The sequence below is a fragment of the Podarcis gaigeae genome (assembly GCF_964106915.1).
Source record: "Podarcis gaigeae genome assembly, chromosome: 16".
Classification (NCBI taxonomy): domain Eukaryota; kingdom Metazoa; phylum Chordata; class Lepidosauria; order Squamata; family Lacertidae; genus Podarcis; species Podarcis gaigeae.
The window spans coordinates 3,511,933-3,532,759 of NC_139693.1; the positions used below are offsets into that span (position 1 = coordinate 3,511,933).

The 20,827-nt window shown below is 41.4% G+C and overlaps 1 protein-coding gene across 8 annotated transcripts; it reads right to left on the reverse strand.

Moving 5' to 3' along the window:
- Positions 1 to 2,232: 2,232 nt before the first annotated feature.
- Positions 2,233 to 20,385, reverse strand: HORMAD1 (HORMA domain containing 1). 8 transcript variants are annotated; one of them, XM_083715946.1, is made up of 14 exons: positions 20,192 to 20,385; positions 16,392 to 16,447; positions 16,029 to 16,173; positions 15,547 to 15,610; positions 13,857 to 13,893; positions 13,567 to 13,593; positions 11,627 to 11,694; positions 10,786 to 10,937; positions 10,453 to 10,682; positions 10,227 to 10,293; positions 9,326 to 9,402; positions 8,946 to 9,029; positions 7,395 to 7,484; positions 2,233 to 3,326 (listed from the first exon to the last, which is right to left on the reverse strand). In XM_083715946.1, the coding sequence occupies exons 2-14, from the start codon at positions 16,422 to 16,424 to the stop codon at positions 3,246 to 3,248; spliced, it is 1,155 nt and encodes a 384-aa protein (XP_083572072.1). In that variant the 5' UTR covers positions 16,425 to 16,447; positions 20,192 to 20,385; the 3' UTR covers positions 2,233 to 3,245. The 8 variants fall into 8 exon arrangements, with proteins under 8 accessions (XP_083572072.1, XP_083572073.1, XP_083572068.1 ...); XM_083715947.1 differs by lacking the exon at positions 20,192 to 20,385 and adding an exon at positions 19,784 to 19,879; XM_083715942.1 differs by lacking the exon at positions 20,192 to 20,385 and adding an exon at positions 19,299 to 19,521.
- Between the last annotated feature and the right edge of the window lie 442 nt (positions 20,386 to 20,827).

Sequence of the window (20,827 nt, forward strand, 5' to 3'; positions counted from 1 at the left end):
TATCGTATATCGTAAATTAAAGTGTTCTCAATATAGTTAATCTTATTTAATATACACACTTAATTGATTTAATATATTTCTTTATTAAGCCAAATATAATACACAAACAGATTTATGCACTTTCACTCTCAATGAAGACTTTGAGTCCCTGTCAAGATAAAACAATACTACTTTTACCTGAGCTCAGCATGTAAAGAGGTCTGAGTTGGTGGCTGCAAGTTCAGACCGCTTGGCTCTTACAAACTATTATTATGTTCCTATGTCCATAATTTAGGAACTTTCATCACTATAACGAAGCCAAGTTTTACACAGCCTATGCAATTTTTTCTGAATGCTGTGTGGAAAAGCACATGAATCTGTCCTTTGGAGAGCTTGCAAGTAAACTGTTTTTAACTTACCTCGCGTGTGGTGGTTTTTTGTTGTTGTTTTTTTTGCTGGGGGAAGATGGGACTATTTTGGAACTCACAAGGCCATATTTTTAAAGGTCTAACAGTCTATATTTCCACGCTTTACTTTGCAGCATATTTTGTGACTTTAAATCTCTGCTGGGGTTCTCTCACCAAAGAGCACTTGACCCCCAACTTGGATCTTGGCATCCAGGAATTCTCCATTTATACCGTTATAGATTCTGGTAGAATTAGCAAAAGTTAGAATTAATGATGGTTTGATTAAACTCTGCCAAACATGGAAATTCCTGTACTTGGCCTATGCTGGGGAGCCAGACCAGCCTGGCAAGGCAGGCTATGTGCAGCCATTAATAAACATAGAACAGTCAGTACCCTAACAACAGGTAAGACATTCAGCAGCAGACAAGGAAGGGGAAGGTTGACAGGGAAAAAAGTGTCTTTTAAAATGAGATCTTGAGCAGCAGCTTTTGGAAAGGATGGGCCAGAACTCCATGCAGCAATTGGCTGGAGGAGGCTGCACCGATAGACTGGGGGGGGGGGGGGGGCATGACTGACTGTTGCATTGGACCCATGCTTGCTGATGCTTTGAGGTGCAACGAGAGACACTATTAGGATATGATATTCTGCAGCGCATCATAGACTCCAGGTGTAAAAATGTGTAAAATAAACCGTATTTCTTACAAGACACTAGCCTCCGCTGTGCCTTGATTTTCCCAACGGAAATGCAACAATGGCTGAGTGCCTGGAACCCCCTGAAATTTTGCTACAACTTGCAGAGATTGGGCTTTCCCTTGCTGGAGGGAACAGATGCTGGGCAGCTATCTGGATTTTGTGCGCTGAGCAGGAGAGACTAGATGCCTAGAAGTCTCCCTCCAGCTTTGATTCATTGGCTAAAGAATTGCAATCTATCTATTTCAGTTTATTTTTCCCAATCCTAAATTTAGTTATCCATATTTCTCCTTCAGCTTGTGTGTGTGTGGTTTTTTGTTTTTTTAAAAGAAGCCCCTTAAGATATGCCAACATTTTACTTTGCATTTCTCCCAACTGTTTTGTATGCAGTTTTCCAAAATGCACATCTTTGGAAGCAATTTTTCCAACTGCAGATTTTTCTAGGTTATTTTCACTAATATACACATTTGTGTGCACAGATGCAGAACTGCATTGCAAAATTAGGAGGAGTGGGAATTTCAAAAGGTAAGTGAGCCAAAACGCAGCTATTATTTTAGAAAGTGTTAGGTATGTTCACAGTAAAATGTGAACCAAACTGAGTTTCTACCCCATTCCTACTTCACCATGGCATTCAAAATGGCAGACCGTACAAAGCCAGAAGTCTTTTCCCTGCTTATCGGGTTAAGCCAGTCCTGGAAGCTGAAGGAAAGCCCCTCCTCCCCACTTATTTAAGCAAATGCATATCCTGCATTTCCATCCACATTGGCTAACAATATAAAATCCAAGAAACAATATCAAAACCCAATAAAAACCAACCAACCAGGACTCCTGGTGTTATTTTTGAGGATGCTGTCTGTCAGCCATGGTGCCCCCACCCAAATAACCAATGAATCATTTTGTATGAGGTTTGTGGCATCCAGAGAATAAATTATTGGAAGATGACTGTGGCACCAGACGCCACCGCTTACTACAATCATCTTTGGATGCCATATAATTTTGCTTCCTGTGGAGTAAGGTTCCAAAGAGTTATTGCGAAAATATCAGTTATTTCTTTACAGCATTCTGAAAATGAACGTGGCAATCACAGAAAGATTGGGAACACCCAGTGATGAGGCAGGAATCAACATTTAAAACAAACATTCTGAAAAGAGGCAGCTTGTTCAAGTTGTAAATATTTTATTGTGGCTATAAAATTGGAAGGTCTAAAACAAAGCACATGCACTGCAGACCTCTATAAACATTTAATCAGAAATCAATATGTTCTCGAGTCATACTTCCATTATGTTTCAAGAATTATATAGCATAAAATTTTTAAACATTTACTCTACATTTTTTATAACACTTCTAGTAACAGAAAACAAAGTAACAAATGCTTTAAAAGTTAATTGCTAGCTCCAGAGAAAGTAAGATGTGCCTAAGAACTGTTGGAATCCATGGGGCTTAAGTCAATTTTGTGGCATCTCATTCCACAGTATTTAGATGTGATTAACTTTTTCTGTGGATGAGGCTACTGGTTACAACATCCTTCCCCAAGCTGGTGTCCCATCCCCCCCATTTTTTGGACTACAACTCCTATCAGCCCTGGGACTGATGGGAGTTGCAGTCCCAAAATCTAGGAGGTTGAGTCACAAACCTTTAGCTTTTTCCTTCTTTTAATTCGCATGGCAGTATTAATATTGCCTGATTTTTTTCCATTTGGAATCAATTTATTATAGTTTGTTCTTAAGGACATTTCCCTCTGGCCCAATTTAAACTGCTGTTGGGTCTCATTTCACCTGTGCATGCAACATTAAGCACGCTTGAGATTCATTACCTGGGCACACTGTACAGGTAACAGCTCAGAGCCCCAAATTTAATGTGAGCCTGACTACATGAAATGCCACATGGGTATATTTTCTTGCACGCCCAATATTACATTTAAATCAGGCCTCAGATAAAGCAGCAGCTCTCTATCCACGTTGACAAATGAAATTTTACAAGACTAGATTTTACATGTACCTGAGTTAAAAGCCTGCACTCTTAACTGCAAATAAAAGCACTGAAAAATGTTGGGTGGCTTTAACAGGTTAAACTATAACCCCTCTAAAACATCAAAATACTGGGTATAATGAGAAAAACATTCTAGGGAGGGGGGGAAACGGGAAATAATAAACATTTGGAAGCCAATATCTAAATCCGCTCTTTTGGTTCACTGATTTTTCTCCGTTTGGGAACTGAGTCTTCACCAGAAAAGAACTCAAGATGATAAACCTTTTTTAAAAAGACAATGAAGTATTATTTAGTCAAACTCAGAGTAGAACCATTAAAATCAACATACTGACTTACTCTAATGCACTTAAATATTGTCAGGTAGAGCCCAATGATGCTGAGCTACAGAGAACAAAGAACTTTGTGTCCTCTCTGCTGGTTTTTCAGTGAAGGGTTTGCTACAATTGCCCTATAAACCATGCATCTGTGATATGTCACTGATCAAATGGGAATTTCAATTCTATCTGATCAAATAGGAACTATGCACTTTAACTGAGCATAATTGTAAATCAGCCTCCCCCCGCCCCAAAGCCTGACACCAGCACCAGACTGTCATGTTGACCCTGGTGTCAGATTCCTTATCTGCAGGGGATGAGAACAAGGACTCTGAAGCAGAAGGGGAAAGGGCATGCAGGGCCAGCCCCAGAAGCACTCTCAGATGAACCTGCTGGACCAGTGCGCTCCTGCCCCAGCCTGAGGATGTGGCACTGCCATTCGGTCTCAGAGGACTCCCCTGCAGAAGACTCAGAAAGGCCTGTAGCTTATCACAGTAGGAGACCAGTGCTGAAGGCCGGGTCCTGTAAGTAGAGCAGCATCTTGCAGCACAGATGGCTATAACAATTAGACTGTCCCTGCCACTGCTATTGCTGCTGCTGCTACTACTGCTATACAGTGGTATCTCGGGTTACATACGCTTCAGGTTACAGACTCCACTAACCCAGAAATAGTACCTCGGGTTAAGAACTTTGCTTCAGGATGAGATCAGAAATCGCACGGCGGCGGCACAGCAGCAGAGGGAGGCCCCATTAGCTAAAGTAGTGCTTCAGGTTAAGAACAGTTTCAGGTTAAGAACAGACCTCCGGAATGAATTGAGTACGTAACCAGAGGTACCACTGTATAAGGTCTCAGTTTCAGCTTGTACCTTGCTGGAGAAACCTCAGAGCTCCGTGTTCCCCAGAGCACAGGCTTAACCCTGCCTTGCATCCATCCAGCCTGACATTTCCCCCACCTCTTCTAGATTTTGCAGTGCTGTTCTCCAGCCAAGTATTGTGTACAAAACTGTGTACACTGTGTCAAAGTGCACATATTATGCACAGGTATTCCCCAGTATACACAAAAATAGATACACTGGGACAAAGTGCATAAAAGTGCACAAATTAGTGAAAAGAACATACAAAAGAGCATTATGTTAGGAAAAATTGCTTTGCAAAAATGTGTATATTCTGCAAATGTGTATAAAAAGGTAAAGGACCCCTGACAGTTAAGTCCAGTCAGGGACGACTTTGGGGTTGCGGCACTCATCTCGCTTTACTGGCCGAGGGAGCCGACGTTTGTCCGCAGACAGTTTTTCTGGGTCATGTGGCCAGCATGACTAAGCCGATTCTGGCGAAACCAGAGCAGCACACGGAAATGCTGTTTACCTTCCCACCGGAGTGGTACCTATTTATCTACTTGCACTTTGATGTGCTTTCGAACTGCTAGGTTGGCAGGAGTTAGGATCGAGCAATGGGAGCTCACCCCATCACGGGGATTCGAACCGCCGACCTTCCGATCAGCAAGCCCTAGTCTCTGTGGTTTAGACCACAGCGCCACCCAAATGTGTATATTAGAAGAAATTGGCACTGAAATGGAAATAAATTTTCATGAGGACTTTAAAAAAGAATTTCACAATTAACGCTCACTCTTTCAAGCAGTGGGCGGGATTTGCGACTCGGCATGGGCTTCCCGTGCCAGGGTGACACTCCCTTTGGTTGCTGGCTGTTGCTCCACCCCCTCCCCGGCTACCCAATCGGCTGCCGGCTGGGGGGCAGAGCAAAGACCCGGTAGTGCAGGCTCCAGCCGACCATCTCTCCATTCAGTCTTTGGAGATGTAGAAATGTGGAGAAATCAACTGAAGGCTGGAAAAAATGAGGGGAATTGAGGGAAACCAAAACTGGTGGACTACAATTTGAGGCCTTACATGATGGCAACTAAGAGAAGTAAATTTTTGGAGATGGAAGCCTGGCTTGGTTTGGAAAATGAAAGATGGAGAGATCACCCTATGTGGAGATCAAATGACCTTTGGGATACAAATCTGAGCCAGGTGGAGGTTGGAGCTTTGGGGGCCTTTGGATTTGAAAGGAGTGTGAAACAAGATTTGGAATACCCTATAGGCCCTATTTTCAACTATGGAAGGAATATGGTTACCGTTGGATTGGAGCTCCCCCGAGATCTGTTTTTCAACACTAAAGATTATCAAAAAGACCGGCAGAGGGGACATGAAAGAGATTTAAGAGCCTCAGACTTAAGATCTCCGGGTTGATGGTTTTTCGAGATTGATGGAACTATTGTCAGGGGCCGAAACCGGGGAGGGGATCTGGCAGAAGAAAATTGGGAATTTAAAGTGTATATAATATAATTTGTTTTTTTCTCTTTTAATGAGAGATGGGAAAATCGTGGAATGGAATCTTTTTTGACCCTAGGGGAAACGTTTTAAGAATAAGTACAGATATACAAGTTTTAATGAGAAATAAGATTAAATAAAGCAAAAGTGGATGGTTATTTGGTGAAAGAAAGAATGAAGAGGGAAATTATAGTATGTTAAGTTAAATTATTAGGCTAAAAACAAAGTTGGAAGGATTTGCTGGAATATTTAATTGAATTAGAATACAAAGATGGGAGGCATGAGGAAGTCAAGGAAACAAGTGAATGTAACTAAGTGAGCTAAAGGTTTGATTTGTTTTTTATTTCTTTTTTCTGTTTTTTGAGGATGTTTTTTCTTTTTCTTCTCTTTTTATATGTACTGTTTTTTCTTGTTTCTATTTTCGATTGTTATTATTATTATTTTTTCTGTAACCTTTAAATTTTTTATAAAAATTCATTTAAAAAAAAATGGAAATTGGCACTGAAATGCAGATAAATTTTCATGAGGACTTTAAAAAAGAATTTCACAATTAACGCTCACTCTTCCAAGCAGTGGGCGGGGTTTGCGACTCGGCATGGGCTTCCCGTGCCAGGGTGACACCCCCTTTGGTTGCTGGCTGTTGCTCCACCCCCTCCCCGGCTACCCAATCGGCTGCTGGCTGGGGGGCAGAGCAAAGACCCGGTAGTGCAGGCTCCAGCCGACCACCTCTCCATTCAGTCTTTGGAGATGTAGAAATGTGGAGAAATCAACTGAAGGCTGGAAAAAATGAGGGGAATTGAGGGAAACCAAAACTGTCAGACTTGCCCATCCCTAACAGCAGGTAATACTCACCATTGTCCTAGATCTCAGGGTAAACAGGTTATGAAAAAGCAGACCATAGAACTCACTACCTGCCAGGAATACCTTAGCTCCAACCAAACTTTAACTAGCAGAGCCAAAAACAGCAAATCCAGAAAAAGCAAAAACTTGTGTGTAGGAAAGGGATGTCACCATACTGGTTCCAGGAGCTGTCTTGCAACGTAAGCGGTTGTTGAGGGTCCTCATTGCACAAGTTGTATTGAAGAGACATACCGTATGTTTTAAACTGTCTGTCTCTCAGCAATTGTTTGGGCATCCCTGGGTTATTTGCCTCTCTCTCACTTTGGGAACTGCTGTTTCGGCTCTGGTCAGCCTCCCTGCCTGTGAAACGGAAGCTCTCAAGATGCAGACTGGGTGACAGCCAGCACCTTCTGAGGCTCCAGCTGGGAGGGAGAATCCAGAAGAAAGAAACACATCCCACCTCCACAAACCACATTTTGTTCTGTGCAGCCTCATTTGTTCACTATAATGGCTGCAATTGAAGGCATCATTTTGTCCACTTAAGGCCACAGTCCTAGGCACCGTTTGAACCCAATGAAGCACAGTGGGACTTCACCAAGTAAACATGCCTAGGGCAAGGTTGCACAGCAGGTCTCACTCAAACAGGACTGACATGAGTGAAAACACAGTGGACGACAGCCCTATAAAATCACCTAATTTTCAAATACTGTAATTGCCCCTAAACAAAAAACTGGCAAACCAAGGCTTCTGGTTTTGCATAGAAATGTTGGATTGATAAAGACTGGAGATGGGGGCACCCACAGCAAGAACTCTTGTTACTTCCCTCATAATGCATGGAAAGAACTTACTGGCTTGCCCGATTCTGAGTTTCTTCTCTTCTGGGTTTCTCTGGGACACTTTGCTGCTAACTGAATTTTGTTGCTGCCTCCCTTGTCACCCTTGACAGAGACAGAAGAACCGTTAGCTCCAGGAGAGAGGTCTGCAGATGGCTATTAAGAAGCGTGCTGTGCATCCGTAGGCTGTTACTCTTCCTCAACGTGTGTTAAAAAATTAATGAAGGACTCTTTAAGAGTGGCGACAGTAAGGGCAAGTCTTAGCTTGGTCATGACAACATTATGATTTACTTTGACCGCTGTACATCTGAAGGGCATTTCCTAAGATGCTGATTCTGGTGGAATCTTCCCCCACAATGTCTATAAGGTGAAATTGTCAGTAAAGCAACTGGCAGGTGCCTACAAAGGTATGTTTCTGTACTGAACAGAGCGAAACTAGGAGAGGAGTGAGGGTAGAAAGAAACTTAGTCTGATGGACAGAGCGTGGGGATGGTCCCTCACAGTGTCTGTAAAAGAGATGAGCTGAAATCTTTACAAAACTTTTTCAGCTCAAACGCAGGACCTTCTGGGTTGTATGGTTTCATGCAACTTTCTTCCTAGGTTTCAGAGTCCAAGGCCTCCTTAGAAGCACAAACTATCAAAAACTTGTAGTAATCTAGTCCTGCAGCTTGTACAAAACTCAGCTTCTTACATTTTTAACAATACCTCCCTCGAAATCTTGCTATGGACAACAATAGCTTTGTCTATCTTTCACAAAGGCTAAGCTCTGGTATTTTATTGTTGAAAATAAACTAATGAATATGCTGCCCTACTGGTGCTACTACTATTTATAATAAATGTTTAGGTTACCTCCAGACTGTTATTATTTTGTGGGATGGATTCAATGGCATATCAGGAATTTAGCTTTATGCAATTTAAGTTGATTTAAAGCACTCCGGAACAACAAATCCACTTTAAAAAGACAGCAGACCCTTTGTGGTAAGGAACATGATGGGGAAATGCACGAAAAAAGTGTGGGATGAATGATCATTTGATGGGAAGAGGTATATAACCTCCCTGCAAACAAATCAGGATAAATGCTCAATAAACAGGGCATCTGAAGGAGCCTTAGTTAGTGCCCAAACATGCTGGACATGAACACGGCAATGGCATGGCATTGGCACTGGAGCCTAAATCAAATATTTTCCAAGAGCTCAATATGAAGCTGTGAGAAGAAATCTGGGCTGTGATGCTGAGCACCTGGGTTCAGCTGTGCAGCTTATCATGTGGCCTTACGAAAATCACAAGCTTCCTGGGAGGATAACTAAGGCACTGCATTTGGAGTACTATTGCAGGGGAAATGCTATGGAAATAAAAGAATACATTATTAAAAATAATACAATTTATAATCATCCTGACTCCAACTTGCGCAACAGTAGCAAAATTGAGGTAACCTGAAAAATGAGCTAAGCCTTAAAGAACAGGGTTTGTGTTGTAAAAATCTAAGTTATGCATCCCTTAAATTTTTTATCTCATTCAGATCATGCAACAGAATAGTTTGTTAATTATTTTAAAAATGACACTAACTGTGTTGCCTTTAAACTTCCTTCCACTTCGGGTCTTTCCCTCAGCTACTTCAAGTTCTGATGTCTTATTAATTAGATGTTCCACCTAAAAACAGTTAAACAAACAAAGAGAACAGCTTTTTAAAAGAGAGCTTTTTAAAAGCTTTGGTTTGGGCTCTTGGAATGAGGACAAACATACTTACACAGTTTTGTATGTGATTCTGCCAAATATACACCCATACAAACAATATCTACATAGATTTTGCAGGAACTCTTCCGCTAATTGTCAGATTGTGTTGCACTTGTTAAATCTAGTAAACATTTATCCAGCCACAAAAAAGTAAGCCTAAAAAACTAAATGAGAACAAAACATTGGTACAGAATAAAAAGGCAGCTTTATACCTGAGAACTATTGATGGAGAAAGTTTGGCTATCTTCTATCCTCATGTCTTCATCTTCTTCACACACTAAATTAAGTTCTGGGAATGGCATTGGAAGAAAATTGTACAAATTCTCAGAACACTGAATAAACAAAGAGTTTATATTTCTGTACATAAGTAGAATGTTCTTAAAAGAGGATTGACAGATACATTGACAAGGCTCTAGTCTTCTCTGAGTGAGAGGCAGCCTCCTCCAGAAGGTGCAGGCAGTTGCTAAGGAGACAAAAACTGCTGGAGATATTAACTGTGAGGAATGTGGTCCTTCCTCCCCTGCTGTCATTGCAAGTTCAGGATGTAAAAGTAGTCTAAACATGTGGGAAGGTTCATTCTTGGGGGAAAGGACATCACTAAGTGGTAGAGCACACATATTGCATGCAGAAGGTCCCAGGTTCAATCTTTGGCATCTCCAGGTAAGCATGGGAACAATTTCTGCCTGAAATCCTGTGGAGCCACTGCCCATTGGTCTAGACAGTACTAAGCTAGATGAACCAATAAATGTGACTTAGTCTAAGGCAGCTTCCTATGTTTCTATAAAGCAAGGGTTGTAGCTCAGTGGTAGAGCATCTGATGTCCAGGTTCAATCTCTGGCATCTCCAAGAAGAGCTGGAAATGACCTCTTGCCTGAAACCCTGAAAAGTCATTGGCAGTCGGTGTAGGCAATACTGAGCTAGATGGACCAATGGTCTGTCTTGGTATTTAACAGCTTCCTGTGTTCCTATCTTCTAACCCAAGCCCTGAGCAGGGTGTCAGGCACAGTTTCATAAAATTAAAGAGGTGTGCAGAAAAGGTGTCGCCATGGAGAACACATCACTGTGTGCCAATATGAAAGCAAAACACTCCTAGATAACATATGCTCTGTGTACCTTTAGTATGAGGAACCCTGTGTGTGTTTTTCTGCTCCCTCATTCTGTTTTCTGCAATAAAATCTTCCTGTGTAAAGAACACAAACAAGAACATCTTCAACAAAGCTGAAATGTACCTGTAAAAGCATTTTGTTAAGGATAGGCAATGCAAATACTGTCAAAATTTCAAATAATAATAACTCCATACATCATTACAAAACTATAAAAATAAATTTCAAACCCTTACATCCATTTTATCAAGATGCTGTGGCTTTGTGGAAGTCAGTGCCTTCCCTTGCCTTATTAAGTCTGCATCGACGCACTCCATTCGATCTTTTTCCGTTGTCACTTTAACTTTCATCGTATGAAAAGGGGTTGGAACCTCACCAACACTTAGGTACATAGGCTCCCCCTCGAATGCCACTGCTTCACAATGACCCTCTTTGAATCCTGGAGGGTGGTAATCAGGAGGCGTAACTAAAAAGGAAAGTTGGTGATATTCCATAATGGGAAACATTTGTTTCATCAGCAATTATTCTGAAATATTGATGTTGAACAGAATTAAAATTTGAAATGGTACCTTCATCATAATAGAACAGCTTCATCGTCAGACAGACATCACCAGGCAGAGGGCCCAGGTTCTGCATCAGGACATAAATCTTTCGTAGCATCAGGATACTAGCTTTCTTAGTATTTGTACATGTGTTGTTGGAATTACTTCCATTGTTTTTACTAGAAGAAGAAAAAAAATCCCTTATTTGAAAGCAAGGGCAGCTGGTGCCTCTACTAGCAATACAGGAAATGGAAACAGGAGCCTTCTTACATCCCTAGCCCTTACCCACAAAGAGTGGCTTTACTCTCCTTCTTCCCATCCTCCACTCTCCTGATCTCTCTAAGCAACATGTCCCAGCCCACCATGGTTTAAAGCAGTCAGGACCCACTATTGACTCTGAGCCTGTTATCTAAACTAGATAACAATGGTAGCATTACACTCCCCACATACAAACACATGATAAAGTATTTAAGAAATTTTAAAATGCATGTTTGGGTTAAAGGTAGGTCATGGGCTGAAAACGCTGAAGACAATTGTTTAAAATACCGTATCTATATTCTAGAAGTCAAATCCATTAGGTACAGGAGAAATTGGGAACCGATAAAATTGCATATTTGCTATTTGATAATATTTCCTGAGCCTTTCTAATAAATGTGACTAGAAACCAATTGAGGGCTGATTGTTATTGAGCATTTGCTCTGCAGCAATTAAATGCCTTCTCTTTGGTGAACACAGGGACATATTAACATCCAGTTTTTAGAATCAAAGAATACATGTTGGCTTTTCTCAGCTTGCTAAAACAGCCTGGCAGAGAAATGTCTTGTATAACTGCCTGATGAAAACAGTGGGGTAGGAGAGGAGAGAATACCTTGTGAAATCCATAGATGGTCCTTGATCGCTGTATTTGAACTTAAATTGGTAGCACTCTGTAACAGTCTAAACACAAAACATAGTACTGTAGTTACGTATCAAGTGCCTAAAATTGGAAACAGCAAGTAGAAGGCAGCACCAAGTCTAACAAATCCTCCGCCTTTGAATGTCCTCCAGTAAGCTGAGAGTGGAGGACATGGGCTCTCTTTCCCGTTTTATTGTCATAACAACCCAGTGAGGTACGTTAGGCAGAACAAGAGTGACAGGTCCTGAAGTGAGTTTCATGGTTGAGTGAGGTGTTGAATCCAGGTCTCCACAATCTGAATCTAAGCACTTCGGCTCATAGTAGTAATGTATACTGATAGTGAATACTTTTAAACTCATTGTATCTAAAGTGAACAAGCAATATGGATACTTAACTGCACTACTGAACGCAATGGGTTGCATCTGGTGTTGGTCCTAGACCCACTGAAATTAATCAACATGACTAACTTATGTATATCAATTTCAACCTAGCTGGATACCACTCATTGGACTGAAATCTCTTTTAGAGCCTTTGATGACAGAAAGGCTGGGTTTGACTCCTTTAAATAGACTTCATCCAGAGTGGATGTTAATGATAGCTTCCAGGCCACCCAAACTGTCAATTCACAAGCCAAAGCAGCAATTTGTTTCAAGGCTTCCCTGCACCATTCACTTTCATGGAGGAAAGATCCACTTTCTTTAAACAACATCAGTATTAAAAGATGGACTGTCCTTCATCATGGAGTTTGATTTGATGCTGGCCTAAGTACTGCAATCCAGTTTTAATCCCTTTTTCATTACCAGCGTTCCTTTGTGATCATTTGGATATTCTTTTTCAAAAAACAATGCACACTTTTCTAATGGAATTAGGGTCAGCAGAAGCAAATAATAAGAGAAAAGACTGCCATAAAGTTTGGGCTGCAACATTTAATATGTAGAATTCATCTTCTTTAATATTATTCTAATTACAGTGGTACCTCAGGTTACATACGCTTCAGGTTACATACGCTTCAGGTTACAGACTCCGCTAACCCAGAAATAGTGCTTCAGGTTAAGAACTTTGCTTCAGGATAAGAACAGAAATCATGCTCCGGCAGTGCGGCGGCAGCGGGAGGCCCCATTAGCTAAAGTGGTGCTTCAGGTTAAGAACAGTTTCAGGTTAAGAACGGACCTCCGGAATGAATTAAGTACTTAACCCGAGGTACCACTGTATCACATCAAATAGAAAAAGAGTGACACCTAGTGGCTGGATTTTTTTATCCTTTTCTGTGGCAAGGGATATGCCTGGGGAAGAGAACTTGCGGATCTCCAGATGCTGTTGGACTCCCAGCTCCCATCAGCCTCAGCCAGCCTGGAAAAACATCTGTGATGATGGGAGTTGTAGTCCAGCAACACCTGGACTGCCACAGGTTCCCCACCTCAGCAATATACACTTGATACACTCTTCTCTTGTTCCCAAAGAAAGGAAGAGTCAAACTCGACAAGAAGTGATTGGCTCTCCTGAAGTTTCCTCCCCACCCTACCCCTTTAGCCAAGGGGATGAATTAGATGAGGACCGCAGCCACTGGTTTCCCCCCAATGTATTCCCAGTCTGAATCCACCACTTTTATAAAGCTGGTTGCAGATTAGTGTTTGAAAAAGGAGGTGGTGTTGGAATGTAGAGATGGTGAGAAAATAGTCCAATTACAGTAAATTTCAGAAACCATTCCCTTCAAATGGCTGTTTAATGATTTCTATTAGAGGTGTCCTTTGATCTTTCATAGTGGTCACTGTCAGATGCACTGAATGATCTTACAATCCACGTTTGTCGACATGTGTCTCTTTCAGCAAGTCTCTTCACAAAAATGTACTGATCCAGGACAAAACATCTGCAATATAAAATGTGCATTTATGAATGCAATATCATAAACTTACCTGAGGATCTTCCTGGTTGGTGTAGACCTGTATTTAAAAGATAAACAATATAATCAGGACAATATCAAATACAATACAGCATATGAACTATTAATTAATTTTGAAATGTGGACGTGTATAAATATATATTAAACTTACCGCTAAGACAATTAATCTGAGCTATTTACCCAAAACAATAAAGAAAATAAATTAGAAATTAAAGCATTAGAGTGTGTTTACTAAAATGAAAATTGCTATAATGAATCTGTGAACGCAGTTACTCATTAAAGAGAAAACCATATTTAACTTACATATTTTTTCTGCAGTGCATCATAGCATCCCAGCATCCTGTAAAAATCATAAAATGCTACTGCTTCACACAAATATATGCATTTTGGGTTTTTTAATCCCATTCATCTGTATGTATCTATTGTGCAATTTTTCAATCCTGCTTTTATTCATTAAATGCTTAGCATTATTTTATGGGCCTGACAAAGACAGCAATTGGATTCCTATTTACACTGAGTGAAATCCTCAACTACACACACACACACACACACACACACACACACACACACAACTTTCATCTCTAGCCAGCACCCTGAAGCCAAAATCTGCTTTGGCCACACCACTGTCCCTTAAATCTCTGAAATGCCTTCCTCTCCACTCCTGAATCCTGCACAAGCCCCTTTATCATTCCACTCTTCTCCCCAGAAAAATCCCCACCTACAGTATAACCATTTATCCTCCAGCTCTATCACTCTGAAATGTCTGAAGTTCTTCTGCTCTCTCAAATGACATTTTTGTTCTTCTCTTAGTCCTTCTGAAGCCTGAAACTGTTTCCCATCGTGCCACCTCTCTTACTTCCTTTAAATTCTAGCCTTTCCATCCCCTCATCTGTAAAGGTAAAGGTAAAGGTACCCCTGCCCGTACGGGCCAGTCTTGACAGACTCTGGGGTTGTGCGCCCATCTCACCTAAGAGGCCAGGGGCCAGCGCTGTCCGGAGACACTTCCGGGTCACGTGGCCAGCGTGACAAAGCTGCATCTGGCGAGCCAGAGCCGCACACGGAAACGCCATTTACCTTCCCGCTGGTAAGCGGTCCCTATTTATCTACTTGCACCCGGAGGTGCTTTCGAACTGCTTGGTTGGCAGGCGCTGTATCATACCATTTTAAACAGTCTTTGATTCTTTCAAAGAGTCCAGTGAAAAGTTCACATCACAGAGCTACAATTTCCAGAGTGGTTTAAATATCAATCCCTCTTTCCAGGCCAGGGAACTCTAGGAATCTCTGTGAGGGGTATGGCGGGACAGGGAGTCTCCTAACAATTCTCAGCACCCTTAATTACCTTAACTACAGTTCCAAGGATATTTTGGGTGAAGCTATGACTGTCTCAAGTGGTAAGATACTGCTTTAAATATATAGTGCAGCGTTAGAAACTGAGATAAGAAAGCTAGGAGCTATATGGCACCTTAAATCTAGGTTATGGGTGCAACAATGGAAAGTCTAGGCATGCTTTTTTAAAATATAACAAGAATACAAAGCTGGAAATGAACTGCAGCTAAAACATTATGTTCATTTTTCACATGGTCTAGTCCTCCTGCCCACACCCCTATTATTCTTAAGAGGGTCTCATCTCCAGTCTTCAGAGAGCGGCTGGAAGTGGGGAGGAAAAGGTCCTCCTTTCCTTCCACTCTGCCGTTTTAATATGAAATCTTAGGCACAGCACTGCGCCCAGAGCTCAGAAACTGCTCACGCTAATGAAATTCCCTGTCGCAAAATGTGCCTAGAACAGCGGGAGTTTTGAACACTGGTATAGTGCAGATAGGGGCAGCACATAGTACCAAACCTAAGTACATATATGTCACCTCTTGTTCCCTTGTTCAAACCTGACTCCATTTCCCTTCATCTGTTTTCTCATGTTGAATTACAGACTGTAAGCTCCCCGCGGTAAGGACCTATTCTCTAATTATTTGCAAAGTGGAAACCACAAAAAACCTACCATTTCACCAGCTGACTGGAGCCAGGGCAGTTTTTATCCTCCCGCAGTATTTTCACACAGAGGTCTTAAAAGACAATCAAAATACATTTGATAAATCTTAATTGCAACATTGATGACGCTATTATTGACAACTTTTTCTGTTCTTTACACAAGCACAGAATGGAAAGGGTGAATCACTCAACAGCAGTTTGCAACAATAACCCTGCACTTTCAAATCATTATTTGATTACATGTTTTTGCATATTTTAAGGATGGTCCTATATTGATTGCATGGTTTTATTGTTTTTTGAGATTGCACCCTGCTTTGGGATATTCTGCTGGAAAGCAGGTCACAAATGTTTATAAGTAAATACATAATAATAGCTTAAAGCTCAGGTACTTTTTCTGGGGTATCACTATGTAGTAACTTCTGAAGATCACAGTCTGGTGTGTTTATCAGCTACACTACAGAGAAAGTTTCCTCTTTTTGGAAAAGCCGTTACCATCAATATATCTTGTTCCATATGCACTTTCTGGAAATATCCCTCTTAGGTAGGTAATGCAGGATACAGCTATTGCCAGAAGTCTTTTCACTAATACTAGAGATTGCTGCTCAGTTGATATTTTGTTGGGAAATATTATTGCACTCTAAAAGGTAAAGAAGAAAGAATTAAGAAGAGCGTGGATTCAGAATAGCTCTACACATTATTATGTCAATAAATATGCAAATGCCTAACTCACTTCAACCTTCTGTGCATCATACTGAGTTGATCTAAACACAATGGTTACCATAAACATATAATTACTGTAAAAAAAAAAACTTATTAAAGGGTAAGAGAAATTAAATTTTTGAAATGGAACTATACCAGAGAGGTTCTTTGCTTCTGAGCAGTTGCCATATTTCCTGTTCTTTCTCAGTCACCTGTTGATTAAAAAATGTTGTGTTAGTATATACAGTGTTTTGGTGAGAAATTCCAGTTTCTAAATTTAACATATGACTGATCATGTAAAAAGATTTGTTGCTCCTGGGAGTAGACTCTCTTTTTATAAAATGCCCCACTTGGTTTAAAATGAACTCATTATTTATTTATTATGTATTTATATATTATTAAAACGCTTTATGTTGCCTCTAATATCACAGATGAAGAGTTTTAATAGTTTTAGACTATATTTTATTGGTTGTATTTTTCCTCCAGCCAGGATCATACCTCTTCTGCCCTGCTCTGCCCGCTCCTTGAGGGTAGTAACCAGAGTTTGTTGAAATTAATGACCATGACTAGCTTCAATGTATTCATTTCCATCTACTCTGAGTAGAACTGAGTTAGGATACAACCCAGAGTGCTCTTGGCCTGGCTGAAATGTGTTTTTGACTTGTGACGACCGTGCATGCCTCTTGCTTGCCTGGGTGAACGATAAAATCACCGAGGCTTTTCATTTAACAATTCAGCAGTATATAAATTTTATGGAATAAATAAATAGAGAATCAGAGTGGGAAAGAACCTCGAGGGTCATCCAGTCCAACCCCCAGCAATGCAGAAATCTCAACTAAAGCCTCCATGACAGACGGCCACCCAACTTCTGCTTAAAAACCTCCAAGGAAGGAGAAACGTGTGGGTCTGTGCAGGAACACTCTGGTCTTTTGTGTGTGTGCAGAAACTGCCCTACTGCTCAAAGGCAAGAGTCAGATCCGCTGCATGTTTGCCTCTGGCCCCACCACCCGCTATTGGCAGGGGCAAAGCTAGGCTTTATTTCACCCGGGTCAAAGACCCAGTTTGGCACACACAACCCACACATTGACATCATAGCTGTCAACTTTTCCCTTTTCTTGCGAGGAATCCTATTCGGAAGACGGGAATGTCCCTTAAAAAAGGGGAAACGTTGACAGCTATGATTTACGTACACATGCATGCACACAGGCTGGGGGCCTCATTGGTGCCCTTCTGGAAGCTGCACCTAGGGCAAAAAAGCTAGAACCATAGCTATTTTCATAGCTATTTTCAGATTTGAAAATAAGGGATCACCAGCCTCACCTGTCCAGGGGACAGTCTATATGGGATCTCTAACAATCTGGGATAGCAGCGGGAAGCAGCGCTGGAATAAGGGAATTTCCAGCAAAAAAGGGAAGGTTGACAAGCTATGGCTAGAACCCCCCTACCCCACTCCCTGTAGCTTCCTGGAAAAAGGAACATGGCTCCTCTTTTCCATCTGGGCATTCATATTACCTCTTACATCAGGAATGTGGAAGCTTTGCTCCCTGCCATGTGCATAGCCAGGATTTATGTTGGGTGGGGAGAGAACGAAGCTATCTATGCTGGAATTGTTCCGTTAGTTAAGGTTTTTAAAATTTATTTACTTGATTTAGTTTGGGGAGCAGCTGCGCCCGGCCCCAGATGTCGATGAACTACAACTCCCATCATCCCTAGCAAGCATGGTCAAAGACGAGGGGTGATGGGAGTTGTAGTCCAGCAAAAATACCGAGCGAGCCAAAGTTTCCCCACGCCTAACCTACGGTTTTCCCTCATCCTCCACCAGCTATTTACTCCACTGAGGGAGGAAAAACAACACTGAAGCTTGGGAGGGACGAGGGGAGCAAATTACAGATCTGAAAGAAAAGTATAGGGTGAGGGAAGGCTCGCCTCCCCCCGCATATTATCTACCAACCTCTGGGCATTAAGAGCCCAGCTGCAAATGTCAGCTGGGAAGTTGGCAGCAGCAGCCCTGAGGTTTACGATGGAGTGTAATATATAAAATGGGGGGAAGTTCAGGTGCAGAAGTACTCGTGAGAGACCACGTCTAACTTGAGGCGATTCCAAACAGCCAAGCCATGTAGCGCACGATGGGGCTTTTTTGCCCTCGTCCGTGCTTGTAAACAGACATTAAATTTCTCATTACATTAAATAAAATTCATTCTGGGATATTAATTTATTTAAAACAGACGCCCTTACATCATATATACAGACTGTAGTATTTTGTTTTATTTTTAACTATTTCGTGGCGATTCCCGCACGCTTTTCAAAATCCTTTTTCCTCTCAGCAAAAAGCGGGGATTTTTAGGCTCCTCGCGCGCGCGCGCGCCTCCCGCTTTCCCGCCTTTTTTCGCTCCTCCGACGTCGACGGTTTAACGGACGGCCGCCCTTCCCGCTCCGCCGCCTGAACTTTCCCGCCTTTTTTACACCTCAGGCGACCCAACTCAGTCGCTCAGGGCAAAACCTATTCAGACTGAAGGGTGTACACTGTAAACAACAATAATTCTTTCCTTCCTTAGCTGACATTTTATTTACCCTCTCCAGAGTTACTTAATAAAGCCACACTTCTGTTTTTTCCACCAAAATGGTAACTTTTAACGCTATCAGAAGCAAATCGCCACCAATCACTATTGTAATCTGGTGGTTTTTACCTTATCATAGATCTTAACTATTTTTGGAAGGTTTTAAATAGGTTGGTTTTTTTTAAAAAAAACCTGAAACTTTCATTGTCTTATTCTTCTAAACTGCTTTGAGGTTCATTCGTTTTTACAATCAAGCGACATAAATCTCATAAAATCAAAAAAATAATTATTACTGAGTTGCATTCAATGCTAGTTCTTTTCAGAGCAGGCCCATTGAAGTTAATAGACCTAACTTGCTTCCATCAATTTCAATGGCTCTACTCTGAGTAGAACTTGAGCTGGCTACAACCCCTTATTGTTTAAAATAGTTCCTTAACAGAAGTGGGGTGTAAGTATAAAATGGCATTGTTCTTTGAAACCATGTCTCACTTAAAAGAAATATCACCTTTTTCTCCCCACCCTCAGCTCTATGCCTTTCTATAATTGTCTGGCAGGCAGAAATTCTCCGGGTGAAGCTTTCCCCAACCAGTTAACATCTTCATGACAGGAAAAGCGGAGCCTTTTTTAAATTTCATGCCAGGCATGGTTTTAAAAGCACACAGAATATTTTTTTGGTGGAGAGGCGCTGCAGCCCCCTCTTAGACAAGGGAAAATACACTTTTAAGGACATATATGTGTACACTTTATGCCCACATACTCAGAGGGACTGCCCTCAACCTCCTTCATGGCTAATAAGTTTGCAAACTGGTCAGAAAAAAAATATATATAGCAAATTTTTCATGGCATGGAATTCAAATGATTATTGCCCTAGCTACAGATCAGATTGCTGCTCAAGACAACCCTACCTTACGTCTGATATAGATATAGACAGCAATTATTTTATAAAGTCAAGAGTAGTTGAATAGGAGATGGGCTGTGCTGGTTGAGTACCCTATAAGGCCTTCCTTGTATCTGTGTGTCCAAGTTGGCCAGTTTCCCACTGGTGAATGGAAAAAGCACTCTGCGCATCCTCAGAGAACATTTCCTCAATTACCTTCTTACCTCCTCTGCTAAACTGACATTGAAAACAGGGCAAAGTCACATACGGCTCTTTCATGGCACGCCCTCCACAAAGAAAGTCTTTTCACACATATTTTTGAAGGAACAGGGTTAATGTCTAAACCAGGGGAGTATAAAAGGGTGTTAGGGTATTTTTGTGTGTAGAGAGACATATGGTAGATGTGAGGAGGGAAATTTATCCAATAACTGTTCCTCAGAGATACTGAATGAAGAGGAGAGTGCTCAGTTTTCTTTACTGTGAGGCATTAGAGCTCAAAGTTGTTTAAAAGTTAGTTTAACCTGGAATCCCATGTGTCCAGAGTGGTTGTGATTATTCAGTGGTGTTCAAATGTACTTTATTATTCCTTAACACTGTGCAATGGCCAAATCTGGGAATTCAAAGTATGTCCTGGCAAATGTGTTGTATGTTCAGAATGAAGTGATGGCATTAGCTGGCAACAGCTATATACGTCCTTGGAAAACATAGCTTGACCTCTGCAATTCCAGGCAGTAACAGCCCATGATATTTTGCAGCCTGATGTGGAATGGCCAATGGCACCTTCCATACCAAGTCAAGGTGCATGATCCCAAAGGCCGACCAATATATTCTGGTACCTGGGGCAGAAAATCCCACAAGAATAATAGAATTGTAGGGTTGGAAGGGACCACAAGGGTCATCTAGTCCAATACCCTACAATGCAGGATAATAAACAACAATTTGTTGTCCTTTCTTAACACTTTGAGTCACTTTACCCAATGGTAGAGCCGTACCTGATTCCAGGTTCTTTCATGAACTTTTGCTAGGGGTGTGGCCCTTCAAGTCTCTCTATCTGGCCCTCAGAACTTTCCCCAGGCCACATACACTTGATAGCCCTGATTTTGCACCTTGGGTGTTTTTGCTTCTGGAAATGTGTCTTTGAACAGCAATAATGCCTC